Source organism: Haliotis rubra, unplaced genomic scaffold, assembly GCF_003918875.1.
Source record: "Haliotis rubra isolate DU_JTF1 unplaced genomic scaffold, ASM391887v1 Scf38, whole genome shotgun sequence".
Lineage (NCBI taxonomy): Eukaryota > Metazoa > Mollusca > Gastropoda > Lepetellida > Haliotidae > Haliotis > Haliotis rubra.
The window spans coordinates 51,788-76,371 of NW_025767057.1; the positions used below are offsets into that span (position 1 = coordinate 51,788).

At 43.2% G+C, this 24,584-nt stretch overlaps 1 protein-coding gene across 1 annotated transcript in view; it reads right to left on the reverse strand.

Annotated features, from left to right (window-relative positions):
• The window catches only part of LOC124286276 (calcium-activated chloride channel regulator 3A-1-like), a 52,727-nt gene that overhangs the window by 16,767 nt on the left and 11,376 nt on the right, over positions 1-24,584 (reverse strand). Inside the window, exons 6-9 of the mRNA XM_046722634.1 lie at positions 4,186-4,298; positions 3,767-3,892; positions 3,502-3,606; positions 2,644-2,917 (exon numbers count right to left, since the gene is read on the reverse strand). Of these exons, the coding sequence (XP_046578590.1) occupies positions 2,644-2,917; positions 3,502-3,606; positions 3,767-3,892; positions 4,186-4,298 (618 nt within the window). The remainder of the gene's footprint in view (positions 1-2,643; positions 2,918-3,501; positions 3,607-3,766; positions 3,893-4,185; positions 4,299-24,584) is intronic.

Genomic DNA, 24,584 nt, shown 5'->3' on the forward strand with positions numbered 1-24,584 from the left:
ATCATCAATCTTGTCCTTATCTACCCCTATCTAGTCATGGATGATGATCGTAATGTCATCAAACTAGAAAACAAGGGGGTTCTACTGGACTACAGTTTTATTCCGGTTGAAGAAAAGGGAATGTACGTATCAACATTACCAAATCAAACGGGTAATATGATAGTCACCTGTCCGGAAACCGAAGATAAATGGATGTATTTAAAAAAATATAATGAAGGCCCACACTCGTCGGTCACTGTGATACAAGGTTCTACCCTTATTATTGAAGTTTTTCTTGGAGATGCCCCCACAAAAGATTCGACAATTCTGGTTGGGTTAAGGATACGCTGGTATGATCGCCATCAACATCAACGTTGTCGTATTTATATACAACCAGGAACGGCTCCCATCACAAGCCTCGAGGGGATCAAGGTTATTCAGTCTAAACGCATATTATTCCATGCCATTAATTTATCCGAGCATATATACTTCATCAGTTTAAAGTATATTCATCAATGATTGACAAAGGAACAATTAAAGCTTATTTCCTAACATATATTATACTCGAGATGGCATTGTATCCAGCCATGGACGAAGTGGCTCAAACGCTCGAAACCGTGGATGGTTTTCGTTTACGACAAATCAGTGAGATCAGACCTCAACTGGAACAAGAACGTGACGTGGGCATTGGATTACCCCAAAAATACCATAGGGCAACAAATGCTCTGGACGGTGTAGACACTACCCTAATGGTGACCAGCATGGGACATGGCACGGCTGACGTCAGCTTATTATCAACCATTATAGCCGCCCCCATTGGTTATCGGAACTGGTAGGAGTAACCCTTAAATTAATTTCAAGTCGGCTTCAAGGTAAAGCGCTGAAACACGATGAAATTAGAATTCTAGCCGAGGCAAAGCTAAACACGATCGATAATCATATCTCGACAGCGATCTCTGACAGCAAAATCTCAGAGGAAGAGTTTCGTTTAGTGATGTCTGAAATCACTAAATATCCCCGAATGAAACAGGAGATTCGAACCAAGTCTAGAAAAACCGCTGACATCAGCGAAGTCGAGAAAAAAAAGTTCTTAAAACAGGGCTGACAACAGATCATTCAAACCTTCCTTACCAAGAACAAAGATTTCATAAAAGATTAACGTTAAACTTATTTGTAGATATTAACATAGAAAGATAGAAAGGTTAAAAAAGTAGCAAAACGTCCCCGGCGGCCACAATTCCTCTAGAAATCAAAAGATTAATAATTTTCGAGCAAAAAACTTGGTTATCAGGTCCCTGGTAGCTGTTTTTTGCTCACTGCCTGTTGTTGACATACAAGCTCCCATGCAGGCTTATGTGTTCGTAGCCTGAGTGAGCAATCTAGGCCAGCCCAGCGCTCATGTAGGAACGCTGGCATAACACATCTCATTATCTAGACCAGTCCAGCGCTCATGGAGGAATGCTGGCGTGACCTATATACCTCCACTCACTTGCAAAAGTCTTGGCTGCTACCCCGTCTCAAACTCCAAACTCAAACTCTCTACCACCCCACTGGCGGGACGGCTGACAGACACAATGCAAATTTAACGGGTCTATCCATAGAATTGCATCATCCTCTTAAACCGGGATCTGTCTATAGTAGTGCAAAGGATGTCTAGCGCAGAGGATGTCTGGATCCAGTCTTACAACAAATCCCACTTCCGCTTCAAAAGTCTTAACACGAGATCGCTCGCTTCAAAAACGTTAGGGTGTATTTTCACCTAGAATAAAGTCTAATAAAATACAAACACGATGCTTGTAGGTAGTCTGAACAACGCTGATCACGACAGATGTAACGATGGACGCTGAAAGCAATTTTAGAAGCCACAATCCATTATTTTAGAATCGGTCGTATGAGCTATATACCTATCGGGAACCAGTTTTATGAGGTCGCTCGCTTCGAAAACGTTGGGGGGATTTTCACCTCGAATAAAGGTCTAAATAAAATACAAACACGATGCTCGTACGTAGCTTAAACTACGCTGAATACGATACATTGGTCGATAGGCTATTGGATATTGATACAGCTACATCCCTGGCAACAGAAGCTTGCCATCACTGCATGTCTTTGAAGCGTATCCCTTCACAACTATACCCTCAGTCAAGAAAAACCGTACCGGACATGGTATGCCGCAGACGTAATGAAACGTTATTGCCAGCTCATCTTTGACAAACACGTGTCTTCAAATACGTAAGTTTACCCAATCTCAGTTTCGCTCAAGAGTATATGACAGACTGTAACCGAGTAATGCCGACTCTCCTCAGAGCCACTCCTAATGACCAAATATGATTTGTTTTCTCTGGAAGACAGGAGGAAGGGTGGTTACGCCATCACGTTCAATCCGCGTTTGTTTCTTTCTGTTTGTACGGAATGTTATAGTTCATCATTCCCTGTTTTGTACTGGTTTACATCATGGTTGCCGAATATACCACATGTTGTTCGAGTGATCGGTGTTGTTCATAGGCGCAACAACACTACTTTTGAAAAATATTGAATTTTCATGTATCGGTATCACCTTTATCTCCTTTTATTCATCGGGCGACTTATAATTGACACTTGCCTCTTGGCCACACTGCACAAGAAGATATTAATTAAGGTAATGGTTCTAAATCACATAATACTCACGCATGCCATCATCATAGAGAGTTATGTTGAATATGTCTCCTGGTCTGGACACCTCCACCTCCACAAAAGCCCTGACGATTGGAGCGTATCCCTGGTGAACGTAGGCGTAAGCGACGACCCCACTACGACCTCCTGAGTAGTCATACGTCTTAGAGCTGGTCCAGGTCTCCACCTTAAAGGGCAGGGTGCCAACCCGTGGGTGCGACGTCACCACAGCTGTTATGCTCTCGTTCGCGTTAGAGTCGCGTTTTAACATATACTTCCATGTCCCCGTCTAGGAGTAAACGTTAAAACATAACGTGGTGTAATCTTATTGAAATATAAGTGCAGCCAGTGTAAACCTCACAGTATCCCCTCAGAGGCAATTTTGACTTTTGGCATAGAGGTATGTTTAGAGGCGAAAGAGTGGGGCGATTCTTCATTTAAAAGGTCATGATCTAATCGCTTGAATTATTGTAAAATCATGATTGTGAATTTTGGATACTTATTTCAGAACTAAATAGAACACAAATAGTACACTAGAGTTGTACATTCATTTATCAGATCCCCTTTAATCAAAGCTCAGTGGCGAAATTCATTTTCCAATCTTGCATCATTGAAAATATGCGTTACCGGGATGCCTTTGATTGGGTTGAAACTGTTGTAATCTGTGAGGCAATCTGCCGTTGCAATATGTGACATTAGATCAGCGTTAATGCATGTCTTCTTCCGCTAGTCGTTCATATAATTATGAAATATGTATTACAATTTCTACTTTCAACATGTATGTAGTTATATATTACATGTAACAATGATAATATACATCGTAAATGTTAAGACAGTTGAAGAAGTTGTACTTTTATCTTTACTTTATCTTACCTTGGTCAATGGGAAAAGGAATCTTATTATGTTCAGAGTCTCATCTTTGCTGTATTCAGATGAATTGGAATCATACACAGCCCCATAAGGATCTTCAATTCTGATCTATGAGAAAATGAAGCATTTTGTTTAGACTGGTCAACACAAATGCAAGGACAATGTACAGTGTGTAAGGCGCCATTTAGCATATAGAATGGGGTGATTTAAATGACGTTACTCCTACCCTACTATACGGTTATGTTTCACAAATATCTCGTCAATTCACCTTTGTTTCCGCACCATGTGACAAAGTAAAGACGAAAAGCGTGTTGTTGCCGACGGTGGGGTCCATGTTAAGTATTCTGGTGAAATTATTCTGTTTTGACGTTAGAACAAATGCGCGACGATCAATCTGGAACAGAATTTCGAGGAATCAGGAAATTCTGGAATATAACTGAATTTTCTATTAGCACCCAAACCAGTGACTGGCAGCATGAACAACAATCGAAGCCAGTGGACACATCTCAACTAGGTCACAAACTGCAATGTTTTCAATCTAATCAACCAGCTCTTATGACACACATCGGAGATCGGGAACGCTTTCTGCTGTGGAATTAACACCGTGTTTAAGAATACAAGCAAAACCGACCACATGCAGAATTTTTACGAAATGGAATTTTCTCATCAAGTTATGGTTTCAATTACCTCAATATTATTATCGTATTCGTCGCAGAGGCTGAGGTCCTTCAGTAGTCGGTCAGCTGCTGCCTTAAGGGCTGTCAAACCGGAGGTCTCTCCAAAGAACGAATACTGGCCACCTGTCATACACAACAAGGTCAATGTACCTATTCCATCCAGGTTATCTGGGGTCCTAATGAAAAGGTGCATTTACACTCTGACACATACAACAATGTCACTGTAACGATACTATTATATCCAGCATGTCTGGAATCCTAACAAAGGGGAATACTTTCCTCTTGACACATACAACAATGTCCCTGTAAGGAAAACATTACATCCCGGTTGTCTGGATTCTGGAGCAGTTATCTCACGACACAAACAGAATGTCACTGCAACCATCACATTTAGTTTCAAGCTTAAATTTCTTGCTTATCTGCTGATTTCGATAATCTTTGTAGGACTTATGCAGCAGAATCACCATAGGCCATTGTGTGAACAACAACCTTAGAGCGCACAATATCGGAATAGCGGTCGTTCACACTCGGAGTAACGTTTTCTTCTCCGTCAGTGACGAGGAATATTCGTCCATTCTCCGCCGATTTCCCCCGGCCGTTTAGCATCTAGATACATAAAACATATCATCACTGTTTGTCTCAAGTTGACGCCGTATTCTGAGACATTCAAGCTATGCCACGACCTTCTGTTAGTAGTATTTTCTGGATTTCCAAATTGTTGGAGTGTGATGAAGTTAGCAAACATGTCCTCTCGATCCATGTTATCTACTCATGCACATACTATCTGAACGTATATTTTGTAATCGCTGATCCTAATATATTGAATCTACAAAAAAAATAACAACATACAATCTGTAGATAAGTATAATTTTCAGGCACTCTTCGTAGACATCACATTTAAAAAAAAATCAATTAAGAACCCATTAGAGATTGAGAGTGATACTCTCAAAATAACAAATTATGAACATTTTTTATGCGACTTGAATGTAAATATGCACAGCTTTAGTAACAAAGGAGGTCAGTGACTCTGAATATTTGACAAATAAAGCTTTGGGCAGGGTATCACAGAGACAGTTTTCTGTGTTTATGCAAAATAAACGAAAGCTTATATACTTTTACTTGTCAGAAGATCCCATGTTTAAAGACTGACATCATGCGATCTTTAGATACGATTTTCATGCTCTTTTCACAAACACTACAGTTTTGAAAAAGATCAGCTTACTACCTTTGATCTTTGAAAGAAAACACGATAGTGAATTAAGATGTCCACCTAGTTATATAGTATTCTTACCCTCTTTTGAGTGGCATTTTTGGAGAGTCAAATTTTATTGATGGACAACCTCTTTATTCAGTTGATACAACGTTTTGATACAGATTCTTGTATCATTGTCAAGCAGGTAGAAAACAGTGTTATATATATTGACAACGATACAAGAATTTCTATCGAAACGTCGCATCACCTGAATAAAGAAGTTGTTCATCCATAAAGTTTGTCTAATAGTTTTCTTATACTCCAATAAATCCGTCTACTTGGGCTGTGAGCATACAGCCAATTTTTTTTTTGTTTATGACAAAGAAAATACATCTGTACCTTGATGGCTTTTAGAAGACCTAATCCTATAGCTGTTTTACCACCATAGTCTTCTTCGTCCGGCAGACCCTGGGTCAGCATCTGTCTGTCTGCAGATGATGTGATGAAACGCATGTTGGCCCAGATTCTGGCGGAATCGCTGAACACCACAATCCCCACTTCTGTGCCCAGAGGTAGAATGTCTCTGATGATTTGATCAGCAATTTGCCGCAGTTTGAAGTATCTGGAATTCTATCAAAGTCACAGAGTCATGACACTATCATTTAAACTACTGACATTGATTGAAGCCATTGCAAGCATGTATATTTCGAGATTATGAGATCTGATCTGGACATGACTGATCTGCCGTGACATCAGAGTTCGGTGTTGTGGAGTATTTTGCATTGAGAACATGGTAAACCGAAGGATCAAGAACTGCCTTTGTGTTATCCTATAATGAACCTTGGCTGTTATGGAACATGCTCGTTTCTCCAGCGTCACCTTCATTTCGTTATAACAAATCTCTTCTCTACAAGGTGAGATAAAACTCCAGCTCCAGCTCCAGCTCACACGAGTTACTGCTGGCAAATTTGTTGTTCACATAGTATTACATCATCAGTGCAGCATATGTGATTTATCGGATCGGTTAGGTGCTACAGATTTAAGCGATCTTGCTAAGGATGCTTGTAGTCAACACTTATCTTTGTTCTAACATATATACTTCATTATTCCCATCTTTTGTAAGAACATATACTTATACAATTACAGGTGGTGTCAATTTGTTGGTTACCTGTTTCATCGACTCCGAGAGATCTAACAGAAGAACGATTCTACGTCCACAAATGGTTGTGTTGCCAACCGCCTCTCTCTGGCCATAGACAACATTAAACTGAGGGGCTCGGTTTCTAATGTCCGCAGGGTTACTTCCCTTTATGTCTGTATGTTCCCTGATGACGTCCCAAGTTCCCCTTTCGCTGCACATTTTGTTATGCCTGTTTGGGGCATTGGGGTTATGAATCAAGTCCATTCTACCACTGTCAGGGTCACTTTCGCAAAAGTGAACCACCTAGAAGGTAAAATGTATTGCAAAATATATAATCATGCATTGTAAACTTAATGTTTATTACAGCTGAACTTCAAAGAGGAAGCAATTACATAACTATAGTATCGTATTAGACAATTTGAATCGAAAAACAATACGTCACCCGTTTACCTCCTTCAAGAACTGGGCATACATGACAGACACTGTTGCCGTGTTGTTGTTGACGTCTGGGAGAAAGGAACAGTCTTTATTCACCAACTCCTCACTGTCGACAGGTTCGCATCTGGAGCCTTCCACTTTATTGATAAAGTTACCGGTAATATCGGTCGAGCAGGCAGTGGGGCGTACGGTCGTTCCTGTGTCATCTACATAGTAGACTGGGTGCTGACGGCTACCGGGGATGCCGTACTCATCAAATACGCCAAATCTTAGATGGGCGAACTCGTGCACCAGAACACGGCCTTCGTATTGGGAAACAAACGCAAGGTGGCCTTCATTAATACATAGCATAAGTACACAACTATCATGTAGTGCTGCTTAGTAAACAGCAAATGGCGCACACTGCATTGTATCTGGATTATGACGGGTTAGTATGATGCCCTCAGTCTATGAGAGATGGGCGTATAGCCCGGCATAATCACATAATCATATAATTGCTGTTGGTTGTCATGGGTAACACTCTACCTACCTGCATCTCCATAATTAATGTCCCGGTCGTTGTCTTTGTCCAGCACATAGTCGGGTGTCAGGAGGATATAGCGTCCAGGCTCCCCACACTGCCCTGGTTGGAACGTGTACGGAGTATTGCCCTGTAAAGAGAGAGAAAGAAGGGAGAGAGAGAGAGAGAGAGAGAGAGACAGAGAGACAGAGAGAGACAGGTTGCCAGAATAAACTATGTCTGCACATGAATTCAACCAGTGATATAAACAACGTTACACTCGCGCGTAATTGTTTTTTGGTGTTGTTGAGTGAGTGAGTGAGTGAGTGAATTTAGTTTTACGCTGCTTTTAGCAATATTCCAGCAATATCATGGCGTTGGACACCAGGAATGAGCAAACGTGAAAGTCCGTGATTGCCACGGCAGTCACGGTACTATTGAGAAACCTAGTAAGCGGTAGTAAAACGGTGGGAACGCAACGAAACCTGACAGCACGTAATAAGCCGTAACATAACTTGTAGACGATCCGTAGTGGGTCGGTTGTGGGACCGGGGAGGGGGGGGGGGGGGGATAGCATAGCATGTGTGTTCCCCGGCATCTCACGGTCCCTTCAAGTTTCGTTACGTTCGCCACATTTGTTTGGCGTTTTATCACAGTTGGTTCGCCCTTGCTGTCCGTTTTGTCCCGGTTCTCACAGCAAGGTAGGTTGTATGGTTGCCAATTCGTCCCGTTCTATAACGACGCCGCATCCAGGTGTGTGACGGTTTACAGGGCCGGCGAGCTACGGCACAATGCATTCTCTGGCATTCCCTCCCTGCAGCTGATTCTGGCCTTCTTGCTGACTCAAGGACACAATGTATGCCCCCAGCAAACACCAAATGCTGCTCTTGTCTCTCAGGGTACTATGGCTGTTATTGCTATTATATTTTATACTGAAGGCACAAACGCGCTCCAAATCTGGCCGACGTCAACAGAACGCACAAAACGTGTCAAACCCTTGATCAAAACGTGATTAACGTGAGGGAACCCATCTGAACGCCACAGGCCGGGAGGAAAGGTAATGAAATCCGCAGTGGACAGAACCGTAGTGCGCCTTTGAGCTCCCGGGACTCAGCAGCCCGTTTTTTACCAAACGGAAAACGTAGCAGGTCAGAACAAAACTTGACTTTGGAGGAAAGAAATGGCCAAAACCCCACGGCGCATTCGGTTTCAGGGAAACGGGGCTGCCGTGGCCACCGGGAACAAAATGTAACCCTAGCATTACTTCGGTCGTAACAATGACAAGTTTAATATGTCAGTTCTCTTTAAAACAATCGCGCTAAAATATTACCTTTAGAGGATTGGGTGAATCCACTCTGACATCTGCATCAGTAAAGGTTATCTCCCCTTTGTCTTTCCAGCTTGGATCTTTGGTCCACGTGTCTGGTACTAAGATGGTCACATGTCTAATGTAGGTGTACTTCCGGGTTGTATTGTACAGGTAGTCCGAGGCAGAGGTAAACATGGTCTGAAAAAGTCCACCGGGTAAAAAAAAGTTATCACTTTTAAAGTAATTGTATAAAAAGCAAAAACGCTGGTGCAGGTTTGAATCCATGCCAAAAATATTCGCCAAAGCGCAACATGGTCCCGATCACAATGCATCTCTAAGAAAAGTTCGTAGGAATCGTGCATTTTTCAAAAGGTGAAGAACATCAAAAGATGTTAGCAGACCAAGCATGCAGTAACCAAAAAAACACCACGAACATGCCGAGACTTACTCAAGCGCATAAAGACAGGGCGATCGGTGTGGCCAATCTCGGGCTTCACAACTGCAGCCAGGCTACCATCAGCACAAAACGCTACTAGCAAACAGGCCAGACCCTTAACCGCCCAAGATCATGAAGATCAACATGTAAGAAGACCGTAACATCCGGGAAATACACATCCGGAACATATTTGTGATGGCGACAGCACTCCGACAAGCCATCAGCAGACGAACAGTCCTTCAATGATTGGTATGGCTGGAATGGCCTTGCCCCATCTACGCTGTCAACACAAATGGCAATGGGCACGAATTGTATGTCGGGGCAGAGACGTGACTTGAAGAAACTGCTCTTCTGTTCAGAAACGATGGCAGAGTTTGTACGACGTAGAGGAGAGCGACTGTCACCAAACAGCGTACAAGAAGTTCATCCCTTCCCTGGAGGAGGTGGCATGGTATGGGGTGGCATTTGTGGCCAGAAAAACAAGACCGGCAATCATCCGAGGAAATCCGAATGCCCAGCGATACAGGGATCTTTTGTGGTACTCGTTTTTCGACAACAGCCAAGAGGAATCATTTTTGCAGCACGACAACGCAAGGCTTCAAACCGCCAGAATTGTTCGAGAATACCTGCACAAAGTTAACGTGAACACGTTCTGCAGACATGAACCGACGATGAACGTCTCTGGCATCATCTTGATCGTCAGTTGAGACAGCGTCAGTTGAGACAGCGTGTAGCACCCCCAGTGAACTGACAGGAACTTGGACAGACTCTCTTCTGCTTATAGAACAGACATCCACCGGCTGACGCCGTCAATGAGAAGACGTGTGTTGACGTGTATGAATGCCCAGGGTGGTCACACTCGCTATTGATGACGTGTCCCCTGACTCTTGTCTGATTATGTGACTCTTTATGCACGTTTTGAATGAACTCTGATTTGTGAAGTTTTTAATTGTGACCCCTAGACTCTTTCATAATGAACTGCGGCAAATGTAAGACTAGCATTCCAATGAATGTTCAGTCATATTATTGGAAAATGATTTCTGTATGTGTAAAATAGTTATCATAAATCTCATATACGTCTCTGAATGATATGCAAGTTTATAAGTAGGCATCACAATAAACACAGTTTTGCCCACAGCCTTGCTGAACTGTTTCTTTAAGCATAATTCTTTTTAACCGGAAATTCTGTTCGTTATAGCAAAAATCATGCATAGAAATCTGACCAAACGTTACGCTTCCGGCATTTCATTGATCATCAAACACATTGTTTGTCGTTTAACGATAAACTAGTACTCAAAAGAAAGTATACAATGTGGTTGACCAAACTATAAATGAAAACAAAAGCATATATATATGAACATATGTTTAATTTCAATAGAGTATTCAATTATACAGCAAATGTAGACAATTTCATTTCATACAAAGTCAAAAGTACCGTTTGACTGACACTGAAAGACATGCGGTATCATAGTCTGAACTTTTACACAAATCAAAAAGAGCAAAATGTCATCAAAACACGTCCACGCATTGATGACGTAAGACGACGAATGACGTTAGGCGTGATCCGTTGCCATCCCTGGAGGAGACATTGTTCCGGTTGTTGATCGGTGACAGGTGGCGCTGGTAGTCTTCCGATTTGTCCCGTACGTATTTGTCAGTCTTGATGTATGAGGCCTTGCGTCATTGTGTTGGTCGACAATGTCACGTGGATGTTGCTGGATAAGTGGCAGCACAACTGGTCGCAAAACTTCATCCCCGTATCTTCGAGTATTCAGGTTTCCATGAATAATCACATGTCTCTTTTTGAGATCGCCCCAGATCCCTCCTCACACCATAACACCACTGGCTCCCACTGTCGGACTTGCTAAATTCGGTGCTAAACGTTCACCTACTCGCCTGTAAACACGAGCCCGGCCGTCATTACATCACAGGCAAAACCTACTCTCGTTGTCAATCATACATTCACCAGCCCATGTCGGTTTTGAAGTGTCAGACACCCGTATCCACACATTACTCCTAACGTTGACACGTCACATTGTGTAGTATACTCAAAAGTGGCACGAGACCAGGTCCCTTATAAGCCTTAATTATAAATAATTAATTATAAATAATTAAGGCTTATAAGGGACCTGGTCTCGTGCCACTATTGTGTATACTACTACACGGATTGCATGCAATTGCTTGCTCTCGACGAGAGCCGCCCCTTTCTCGATAACCTTACTATCGAAAGTTTCAAATGCTGCAAGTAAACTATAGTGGCCAGACGGGATGTGAACTCACAATCGCACAGTTACGCGGCTGCACAAAGCAAGCTGTAACTGAGCCACCATAGCTCCTGTGGGGATTGGTAATTGATGTTCCTAGTCTAGGTTGAGCGAGTGCCAGGTCGGCTACCTTATGTTGATATCCGCGAAACTATTTACTGTGAATCTCCTTCTATAATTTGTTTGGTTTTGGTAATGAAGGCTTGCCGGGCCCTTGTTGCTTCCCTTGTTGTATGAACCTTTTTTTTCTCGTCTTCGCTGATGACAGTGCTTTTACGAGACTTGGTTCGAATCTCTTGTTTCATTCTGTGGTATTTTGCGAGTTCTGAGATCACCAAACGAAACTCTTCCTCGGAGAGTTTACAGTCAGTGAGCACGGTGGTAGTATGATCGTCTATTTGCATCGTGTTTCAGTGCTTTACGTTGCAATCTGTGAGATACGAACTTAAGCGCCAATCCCACCAACCCTGCCACTCCAGCTGTTAATTCTATGTCTAGTACCACGGGTGCGGCCACGACGGTGGATAGCAGCCTGACACCGGCCGTGCCTAATCCCATGCTGGTTGCCATCAGGGTGGTGTCGACACCTTCCACAGAATTTACAGCCCTATGATATTTTTTCTGTAATGTTGACCGTGCATCGCGCTCTTGTTCTAGTTGTTGTTTGATGTCCTTTAACTGTCGCAAACAAAACCCATCTACAGTTTCCAGTGTTTTTGCTACTTCATCCTGTATATATATATAAGAATATTTGTTTTTTATAAGATAATATTTAATTGGTTCTCCGTTAATCTCTGATTGATGTATTTGAGGTAGATAAAGTTGAAGTTTTCGTGTAGGTAAATAGTCTCGAGACGAAGGGCCATGTTTGTGAAGGCTGTTGACCCCGGCTGCATGATAACATGACATTGTTGACGTGTGTGTCTATCATCCCAGCCTACCGACAGTCTGTTCAAAAGTAATAAATGTTTCGAGGGAGCGTTTGCGAGATACACTTCTATTATGAGCGTGGTGCTGTTATCCTTGTTGAAAAAATGCAGTTGGCAATCAGGTATGTTGGCTGTTAATACCGCATCCGTGTTGGTGGGGGCGAGCATGTTGCCCATGTGACTCGGTATTCGTAAAACTCGTACGGTACCATCTATTGTCGGGACAAAAGACGTGAGAATTATCCCGTCGTTTATCACTTCAGACACTTTTAATGAATATGCGGGGCGAGGTGAGGGTAATGTTGATCAACCAGTCAGGCTCTTTAAAAAATCTGCCAGTGACATTCGTCCGTACGCATTGTTTTGTAAGCGCATGGCATGCAAGGTGTTTTCCTCACCAGGCATATTGAATCCCGACATGCGTGTCCCCGAGATCGGCGAATGTTACGTTGGGGTGCTGGTTCATCATACATATTACATAAAGTTTGAATGGTTTTCAGTTGGTTTTCAGATAATTCCTAAGACGTGCACTTCAAACCCATGAGAAGTATGTTGTCGGGTTGGAAAATTTTAGTGAGCAATATCGTGTCTTCCACGGTCACGATGACTCCCTGCAGACTGGTGTAGGCATTCACGTTCACCCGCACGTAAACTGAGCAAACGTATTGTTTGTTTTATGGCCCAGCGGAGTTTAATCCCTTTCACAATTTTGACGATGTCATGTGCTGACGGCGGTTCGCCGAGGTAGAGTTGGATGTACAGCATGGATTTCGCAAACAGATTTTCCAGGATGTTTACCACACTGTCGAATTCCGACACCATCTGCAAACCTAGCAGTTTGACAAGTTTGTAAATGTTGTTTTTCAGTTGCAAGGCATACAGTTTGCTGTCAATTCCGGGTTCGTCGAATCCGTGTGTGTCCCCGAGGTTGGAGATCACTATGTTGGCGCATTTTCTAATGTGTGTTCCTGGACCTCAAGACTCGGTCATTGTTATATGTGCAGCGTCGCGCTGAGATATACTATTCTTATGGGATCATGTTTAATGTCTAAAACTGATATTTTTAATTCTGTGATGGTACCTCGGATTAATTTCTAGTACTGCCACTACAAAAACGATTCGGTTCTGCCTTCGTTGTACTTTTCCGTTTTCACCGACATGGATCTCACCAATGTGGAAGGTTGTTCGCCTTGAACGTTGTCAGTCATGCTCAGTTCATTGAGATGAATTCACAGTTCGCAAAACGAAACGAGGTCGGGTAATTTCGTGCAGTCATGGTGTTTTTCGGCAGTATTTCGTTCGAAATCAACCCGAGCGTTCTCGCCAACGGCCGACTGAGTCTCAAGTCGTTTTTTCCATTGTTGGCTAACACGACTGTGCCGTTCAAGACCTTCATTTTGAGTTTGGCTCCCAAGGGTTTGAAGATTTCGTTGTTGAGCCAGCACATGCCGCAGTAGCCGTCCGTTATTTGGTTTGCCGGCGTTATTGATGAACAGCCTGGTAGTAGGATTATATGAATAATATAATTCCATATGTACAAACAAGGAGTGTTTTATTCTAAAGGTGATAATGTAAATGCTTGAAGATGAAGATCGTGGTCGATGCAAATGATAGTTTACATTTTCGAGCTCGGTTCATCGACGTGTTTAAAAATTACAGGTTTTTTTTAACGAATGTAAAAACAGTGCACGCTTGGTTTAACAACCCGATGCAATTCTGGCAGAATCAATTCAATTTCACCGTGTGGTGTGCGATGATAGGGTGTGGTTTGACATTGAACGACACTCGTCGTGATGAACTAAGTCGGTCCGTGTTATCGTTTCACTCTTACTACCAGATCAGACGCATCCTGAAAGAGATCAGCGCACCCATTCCGCAAGACAAGGCGTGGAATGCAGCAAACAATCCATATGATCGGCAGGCTTACAAAAGCGTTTGCGGTGAATTTGAAATAGATCCAAAAAACGGCCAATTGGCGTTTGCCGGGCGATAATCACTGTTTGGGCATTCCCATCATGTCCCTCGTGGAAGCCATCAAGCAGTTGAAAGAATGGGGTGGCAAAACGTATACGAATACTTACGTCATGAGTAACGAGTGGAGAGACGATCTCATGGGTTTTGACGACAGCAAGGATTACCACGTTTGGGAGGTTTCAACGGGGCACGCAGACGCCAAAGTGGTTTGGCATCATAGGTAAAGTGATGGCTTACAGTTCGTGGCTAATGTCGAGGATGCCATCCCGAAAGTCGACTACGTGTTTGACTGTACATAGCTCCGAGGGACATGCAACTGAGGGTGAACAGAGTGGTGGGCTGCAGCAATGAAATCGTCATCGCCACCAGTGATCAAAAGTTTGGCGTGAACCCGGACGTCAATAACGCGAGTCGAGTCGTGCCACAAAATATCGTGGTGGCGCCAACGCTGACGCCATGAAGCAAAACCACCACGACAGCAGCAGCAGCAGGCAAACAATCAGCGGCACATCAATCACAAAATGGCGCTGGCGGTCGGAGGGATCGCGGTCGGACTGTGCCTCATTTGGTTAAAAATGCCTTAGTGGTGATGTACACCAGACCCGCCACAGCGATGATAAAAGGTCACAGGTTTTGACCGAGCCACATGACTGTTTTCAACAGCAGACCCAGCAGCCAGGAAACGATGCTGCCCAAGATGCCAGGCAGCAATTCAGCGGCTTTGCCGGCCAGTTTAGCCAGGGCTTCAACGAGCGATTTCAAATGTTTTTTTATCCAGTCTCTGACGTCACTTGGTGGTGTTGTTGTTGGTATGCCCCCGCCGCCCGTCATTGATATGACCAGGGTCGATGTGATGAAGTCCAATGCCCTCAGAATGCTGGCGTTGGTGATCCCTTGTTCGCGGAACAAAATTCGGATCGTGTGGGCAACGTGGTGTCTTCATTCAAGACTCAGTCGAACGGTTTCGTGCACATGGCTAATTTGCGAGCAAAGGGCTTCCCGGTTGCTGGAAGCGGCTTCCAATCGGGTCGACCTCTCATCTTCCAGGTCGCGCAATCTTTTCTCGATGGTGTTGTTCATGGCCTCGTCATTTTGTACCTAGACGAGAATCAGTGTGGAGCAGTTGACTACCACCACAGCAACTAGCTAGTGTCGACAGGGCAAGCGGTTTTCTCATGTGTTTCTTGATGAGATCGATCTCTGAATGGGTTTTCAATCGCAGCGTCCCTTCGTTGTTGATTTTGAACTTCGGATAGTCGTGCCCCAATGGTTCGACGTAATTTCTATGTTGCTTTACATCATCGTAATAATCGTCAACGGTCTGCTTTAAATGTTCGTTGCCCACAGCAAGTTTAAAGGAGAATCGATGCTGTTTATCCTGGACGATTTAGCAACTGCTTGGCAAAATGCTTGAAATTTTTTATCAGTGTGAAAAACACCCAAGCAGGATTTGAACGCCAAATCTCTATATATCTAGTCTGCTAGACATAGCAAGCAGTCAGTTTACTATTCGGTGCATAAAAGGCTGGCGAGCTTCTCAATCAGGTTATTTTTAAGACCCTGGGAATGAAGCAACGAACATAGCCGTGTTTAGATACAGCTTACACCTGATTGGCTGACAAACATTAATTATGCAAAACCAGAACCACCTGATTGCCTGACTTTATATAGTTATATTAAAGCTATAGAGAGTTTTTTTAAATTATCGTTGTGTGTAACTTGACTTTCATCTCGTTGTGTTTCGTGTGTGTCAGATTTTATTTATTTAGATTTAAATATTGTTGGTTACATTATAAGATGGAGTGCAATGAACCGCTCGAACAAATGAATGATGACGATAATAAGCGAGAGAGACTGGTGGTGCTCGTGGTTGGCACAAAGCCAAACAATATTTGGGTGGGGACCATACTCCCGATAAATCGCGAGATACGAGTACAGACTCGGTGCCGAAATATAAAGTAATATAAAACATAATAGAATAATAATAATGGCTATGATCGCCGTGATGGTCGGGGGTGGGGCTTTAGTCAATGCCCTGGCATTTTCCAGCAGCAATTATTTCTTCTCGAAATTACAAACATCGAACGTGGTCGAAGCTGAAGTGGAATGTAAACGTCATGATTTGGCTCTGGGAGACTGCAGGCCGCTCAAGCCAAGTACGCCAAAAACGTGTGCAGAGAATCGACTTCATCAACGACCAACTCGCTCGCGAAAACTATGCAGCTGGAACTTTAAGAACGTCAACGACGCCATGCGAGAATACTACCTGCTCACCAGAAAATGACTCGAACCTCTCGGCGAAAAACCCACACTCTCTCAGTATTACATGCCTTCCCCGAACAGAAAGACCGTGAGCTGATTTTTGTTGCGCTGGGTCTAGCAGCGACTGTGTTAATCACAAAACAATTAGACTAAACAAATACCTGTATTTATGTGTATAAAAAAAAGATGAAACGTGCACCGTATAATTGCAAGTAGTTGCTTCTCGGAAAAACCGAAACCTGCGGCAGAAAATGCACCACCGAATATTGCGGCATTCACAAGATGTCCATCCGAAAAGGTCTCGTGAATTACATGTGTGAAGTATGCGGCGTAGGCGTGAAATGTCATTATCGTCGTTGCAAAACCCATGGAGCAGACGTGGTATGAGGTCATCTCATCTACTTAATGAAAAGTGAGTATCTCAATGAACGAAGCCAACTTCCTTGAATAGAAATTTTTAAATAAGAGATTGTATGTGCAATTCAAACTCGTCAAACAATTAGATATGTGATTTCGCATGTGGTTATAGCGAAATTTAACTTCGCACCTGAATATAGCAAAAATTAAACCTATTAGAGATTTGACTTCACATCTGATTATATCAACAATGATTACTGTTCGAGAACTGAAAACGATTGCAAAAGAATGTGGAGGGATCAGTTACTCCAGTTTGAGGAAACTTCAGCTATTGAGATTACTCGACATGAAACCCGTCAAACCTGCTCCTATGGTGAAACAACTAAACTCCAAGCAAGGGAACGTGGGCTGAGAGGTTATTTACGCATGAGGAAAGTCGAGCTCATCGAACTGCTGGAGGAACACAAACCTGTCGAACTACAGGTAAGTATCTGAGAGGCTGGCGGATGAATGTCGACAAAAACATGGACATTGACGACATCAAATCGCTGGCTGCCAACAAAGTCAACAAGGAACTGAACGACCTGGAAAGCCTCAAATTTCAAATCATGGTGAAAATGTCTCTGGACAAACAGCAGCCAGATGGCACCACCGAACACGCCCAGCCTTACTTCAAAGGCAAACAAGAAGTCACGACTCAACCCGAGTCCATCGATGCATCCATCGACACCTCGTTGCAGAAAATATGACAATCCCTGGAACGCTACATGGGACCGGGTGGGTCGTGGACAGGATCGACAAGGTCTATCTGGACATAAGCCAAGTATGAATCTTTCAAAGGCGGATAGTATCTGGACTTGCCACCATACTATCAAAACAAAGGCAACGATTGTATGAGGGTTTTGATCAGATCTGCTTTGTTTCCGGCCAACGCACATTCGGACAGACCTTCGAGCTATCCTGAAGACAACGGGCTTAACTGGGACGGCATAGACGAACCCACCCCATCTCCCAGATCACCAAAATCGTAAAACAGAACGACCACATAGCCATCAACGTCTCCAGACATGAAGGGAACAAAACGATCATGCACAGGATCAGCTGCCTGGACCGACGCCAGACGATCAATTTATTCATGATCCAGCAAGGCGACACGTATCACTACACGTGAATAAAAGGTTTTAGAAGACTGTTGTACGATCAATCGAAATACAGCGGGAAAAAACACTTTTGCAAACGGTGCCTGCATGGCTTAACGCGAGCCAACCTGCAGGAATCGCACCAGGAGGATTGCATGGGACAGACGGGCGTCCAAATCAACAACATCTTAAAATTCGTCAACCACAAAAATAGAATGCCCGTGCCTTACATCATCTACGCTGACTTCGAAGCCCTCATCAAAAACGTCGACACCATCGCTCCATCAATGGAAACAAGTTTCACACACAAAACACAAGAACACGAAGCCTGCGGGTTTGGTTATGTGGTCGTTCGATGCCATGGGAAAACGAACGCTCCCGTGGTGTACAGAGGTCACGCCGCGGCCGAAAATTTCTCACATGTTTGCAACGCGAAGAGAAAATCATCAGGTACAGTCTGTAAAAGCTGTACACAATCGTCCCCATGCGCATGACCCAAGACGACCGGCGAGCTCATGACGACAGCACTCACAGCCACATGTGTGACAAATCCCTGTGTGGCGATTCTGTGAGAGATCATTGTCACGTCACTGGTAAGTACAGAGGTGCCGCTCACAACGCATGCAACTTGAATCTCAAAATCAATCCCAAAATCATCCAACTCCCCATCGTGTTTCACAATCTTCGCGGTTACGATTCTCACTTGATCATGCAGGCCATCGCGAAGGTCGACGGTAACCTAACTTGCATCCCCAACAACATGGAAAAATACATCTCCTTCTCGTTAGATAGTCTGAAATTTATTGACAGTTGCTGCTGTCGTCTCTAGACAGTCTAGTGAACGCCAACGACCCGGACAACTTCGACATCACCAATCGATACACCGACGCCGAGACTCGACCTCTGCTACTGAGGAAGGGCGTCTATCCCCTACGAATACATGGACGACTGGTCCAGGTTCGACGAGACGCGAATACCTCCCATCGTCCGTTTTACAACAACTTGACCAACTCGGACGATTTGTTCATCACCCCGGACGATTACAAGCACGCCCTCAACGTGTGGGACAAACTGGGCTGCAAGAATTTGGGTGATTATCACGACCTGTACTTGAAAACCGACATGCTGCTGCTAGCCGACGTGTTCGAGATATTCAGAAAAACATGCTTGAAACAGTATGGCCTAGACCCCGCATGGTATTTCTCCTTCCCCGGTCTCTCTTGGGACGCCTTGTTGAAAAAGACCGATGTGGAACTGAAACTATTGACGGAATCCAACATGTAGCGAGCCACTTATCGATCACCGACTTTTAATTTAACATCCAACTATTAGAGCCGTATTGGCTATGCAGTCTGAGTAGAGTATCTAAGTTGGGTATCTAAGGGTCAAATGTTCTTGTATGAACGTCTGGCCTACATAACCTCTTGTCATTGTCATATGGCTAGGGTATCCAGGTCGCAACAGTTTCGGCTGATACTGTCATTCGAACTCTAGGCCTCAGTTTTGAGAACCCAGCTCTGTTACCATCACACTATGAAGGCCACTAATGGTGCTTAGCGAATGAGAGCTAATTATCGATCCGCTCGTTCGAGCTGTACACCTGGCGATTGAGAGAGACGTCGAATGATGGTCCACCCATGTTTTTACTCCCGCAGGGGCAATGGATCGTTAAAAAATATGACTTTGAGGGACCTGATCCAAAACTATCATTACATAACGTAGCCGACCTGGCAGTCAGACAGCCAGCTAAGCTAGCTGTAGATGAATAGCCAGCTGAGAGAGCCAAACCACCTGTGAACTCTAACCTCTCGCTCGCAGGATAGACTAGGACACCCGTATCTACACATTACTCCTAATATAGATACGGGTGTCTACACAATGTGACGTATCAACATTAGGAGTAATGTGATACGTGACGTGTCAACATTAAGACAATGTGACGTAGATATGCGTAGATACGGGTGTCTACACAATGTGACGTGTCAACATTAGGAGTAATGTGTAGATACGGGTGTCTACACAATGTGACGTGTCAACATTAGGAGTAGTGTGTAGATACGGGTTCTACACAATGTGACGTGTCAACATTAGGAGTAATGTGTGACGTGTCAACGTGTGTAGATGATTGTCACAATGTGACGTGTCAACATTAGAGTAATGTGTAGATACGGGTGCCTACACAATGTGTGACGTGTCAACATTAGGAGTAATGTGTAGATACTGGTGCTTACACAATGTGACGTGTCAACATTAGAGTAATGTGTAGATACGGGTGCCTACATAATGTGACGTCAACATTAGGAGTGGTTGCCTACACAATGTGATGGGTCAACATTACGGGTCAACATTAGAGTAATGTAGATGAGTGTTCTACACAATGTGACGTGTCAACATTAGGAGTAATGTGTAGATACGGGTGTTTACACAATGTGACGGGTCAACATTAGAGAGTAATGTGTAGATACGGGTGTTTACACAATGTAATGACGTGTCAACATTGTAGATACGGAGAGTAATGTAGATAGAGTAATGCAGATGGGTGCCTACACAATGTGACGTGTCAACATTAGAGTAATGTAGATGTGAGTGCCATTACACAATGTGATGGGTCACACATTACTCCTAATGTGTCATGTTGACACTCCGTATCTACACACAATGACATGTCACATTGTGTAGACACCTGGTATCTACACAATATTAGGTGACAACACACCCGTATCTACACATTACTCCTCAATTGTGTATCAATTGACATTCGTCACATTGTGTAGGCACCCGATATCTACAATATTAATTCCTAATGTTGACACGTCACATTGTGTAGACACCTGCATCTGGGTCAACATTACTCCTAATGTTGACGTCACATTGTGTAAACACCCGTATTCTACACATTACTCCTAATGTTGACACGTCACATTGTGTAAACACCTGCACCGTCACATCTACACATTACTCCTAATGTTGACACGTCACATTGTGTAGGCACCCGTATCTACACATTACTCCTAATGTTGACACGTCACATTGTGTAAACACCCGTATCTACACATTACTCCTAATGTTGACACCTCACATTGTGTAGGCACCCGTATCTACACACTTCTCCTAATGTTGACACGTCACATTGTGTAGACACCCGTATCTACACACTTACTCCTAATGTTGACACGTCACATTGTGTAAACACCCGTATCTACACATTACTCCTAATGTTGACACGTCACATTGTGTAAACACCTCGTATCTACACATTATTCTCCTAATGTTGACACGTCACATTGTGTAGGCACCCGTATCTACACATTACTCCTAATGTTGACACGTCACATTGTGTAAACACCCGTATCTACACATTACTCCTAATGTTGACACGTCACATTGTGTAAACACCCGTATCTACACATTACTCCTAATGTTGACACGTCACACATTGTGTGTACAACACCCGTATCTACACATTACTCCTAATGTTGACACGTCACATTGTGTAAACACCCGTATCTACACATTACTCCTAATGTTGACACGTCACATTGTGTAGACACCCGTATCTACACACATTACTCCTAATGTTGACACGTCACATTGTGTAGACACCCGTATCTACACATTACTCCTAATGTTGACACGTCACATTGTGTAAACACCCGTATCTACACATTACTCCTAATGTTGACACGTCACATTGTGTAGGCACCCGTATCTACACATTACTCCTAATGTTGACACGTCACATTGTGTAGACACCCGTATCTACACATTACTCCTAATGTTGACACGTCACATTGTGTAAACACCCGTATCTACACATTACTCCTAATGTTGACACGTCACATTGTGTAGACACCCGTATCTACACATTAGTCCTAATGTTGACACGTCACATTGTGTAGGCACCCACATCTACACATTACTCCTAATTTATTACAAAACTCCGTATCTACACGGTACTCCTAATGTTGACGTCACATTGTGTAGACACCCGTATCTACACATTACTCCTGATGTTGACACGTCTCATTGTGTAGACACCCGGATCTACACATTACTCCTAATGTTGACACGTCACATTGTGTAGACACGCACATCTACACATTACTCCTAATGTTGACACGTCATATTGTGTAGGCACCCACATCTACACATTACTCCTAATGTTGACAGGTCACATTGTGTAGACACCCGTATCTACCCATTACTCCTAATGTTGACACGTCACATTGTGTAGGCACCCACATCTAAATTTATACTTTCACTTCAGCCGTTGGCGATAGGTCTATTTACAATTATTATACATAACTACATAATTATCAATTTATTTCAAAGAATTTAATTTCCATTAAACATAAGGTTGAATAATTGATTACGCACCTTTAACTGTGGGATCATCCGAGGATCCTGGGCAACCTTTCGGTCGATGGCCACCAGGAGATCGTATCCATTGTTTTCAAACTTAACAGCTACAACATCGGCCCCGATCCACAAGGCTAACAACACCATCACCCAGCGTACCCGAACCTGCACCTCCATGTCTCTACAACCACGGCGGCAATGTGAACGCACCACACGTATTGCGTAGTTATACCCTTGCATCACTGAAGTGCTCGTTTGTGGCGGTATCACTGTGATTACCTCATGCTTTGTGAAGATACTCTTTCTAGAAAAGAGCCCACACAATGTGTACTACACGAGGCAAGTCACGATTCTTACGGGCAAGCCCGTTCTATTGCGTCACAATCGATTGTACCATTCCCACTATATTTAACCTGTGATTGATTGTATGCTGGTTTGATTAACGTTCAACTCTGCAGCTGTATGACATATGACGGCGATGTGTAAATAATCGAGTCTAGACCAAACAATCCAGTGATGATACCAGGTGTTCGCGAAAAGGTGAACGTGGCACCTGTCATACACGTATGCAAAGGTTGGTCCACTGCTCGCCTGAAAAACATAATTCTACCACGTATGTAGATATGTAAATAATTCTACAACGTATGTAGATATGTATTTCTAAAGAAGTAGAAATAAGTCAAGGAAACACTGGTTTGAATGGTCACTTACAATCTCTTCAGGGTAACCCTGATAGTTCAGCGCTATTCAAAGCCTGTATAAAATCCGACAAACGTGATATGTACTCCCTCAGTATTCTGTGAAATATAACAATACATGTAAATTTGTATTGAAAAGAGATAGGGTTTAAGATTACTTGTGTGAGAATAAATGACACAAGTAACATTTATTTCATGATATAATATGTTACATTACGGAAGATCGTCCGATCGACTTCTCTTCATTGAAGACAAAATTTGTCAACATTTCGAACGATATTTTCTATGCAAAAAGTTAAACGCTAGTTTTGCTGGAATAATTTCTGTAAGCTTTGACGTTATACGCTTAGAAAAGCTGTCATGACCAGAACTGAAATTAATAGCAGCTTGTTCGGTAATAACCAACCCCGATTCCGGAGGAATATCTTTGTCCAGGTTTCGTTGTTATTGACAGAAGCAAAATAATGTCATCCGACTTGCATAGCTGCTCTTTATAATATCATCTTTAACGAACACTGACACTGACGGCGCTGTCGACCTATTTTGTTGTTTAGGCCGACAATTATGAAATGATTGAAAATCAGAGAATTTGTTCTTCAAAGCCTGTAGGGTGGCTAGCAAATGTCAAAATATGTTATTAGTGTAATACTAGGAACGGAAATACTTAAATTATCACTGAAAATATACATAAATACTTTTCAATATTCCAACTGAATTTTCCATTTTGAATCCGCCCCCATCACAATCATCCTACCATACATTGGTAAGACCCCTCATCAAATCAGCACCAAGTATTCATCGACACCATGTTCACTCACTCCATCACACAGAACCATCCTCCAAGCCAATGGTCGTAACCCCTCCTCCAAAAAGCAATCACCCAAAAGAGTGGTATGCAAGATTATACAAGACAATGCAGTGACTCTTATACAGGTGAAACAGCCATGACAAAGAGCGAAGCAGCCCTCTCACATCACCAACAAAATTTCCTACCCGTTTAATCCAGTTTGACAAACTTGAAGTCATGTCCACTAAGAATTCGGACTTCACAATAGAAATCCGCCGTTACAGACCTTTGACCAACGGTACTACATACCATCGGCCTACGAAGAGTTGATCAAGCTATACCCTATTAATAGTAATTGTGGTTTACTTAATCCCTCCTGTTTGTTGGCTTCATGGACCCGTAAAGTTTGTTGTCTTACCTGGCCTCGTCCAATTATGTACCACTTGTTATCAAGTACATACAGGTGTTGATGTTGTTAGCCTGCTGTTTGTCATAATATGCTATGTATGTATATATATATACTTCACAACACTTGTAGTCACTCTTAGCTTGATAGGGGAGGTGAGGTGGCATAGTGCTGAAAACGTTCGCAGGTCACGCTGAAGACCCACGTTCGATTCCCCAC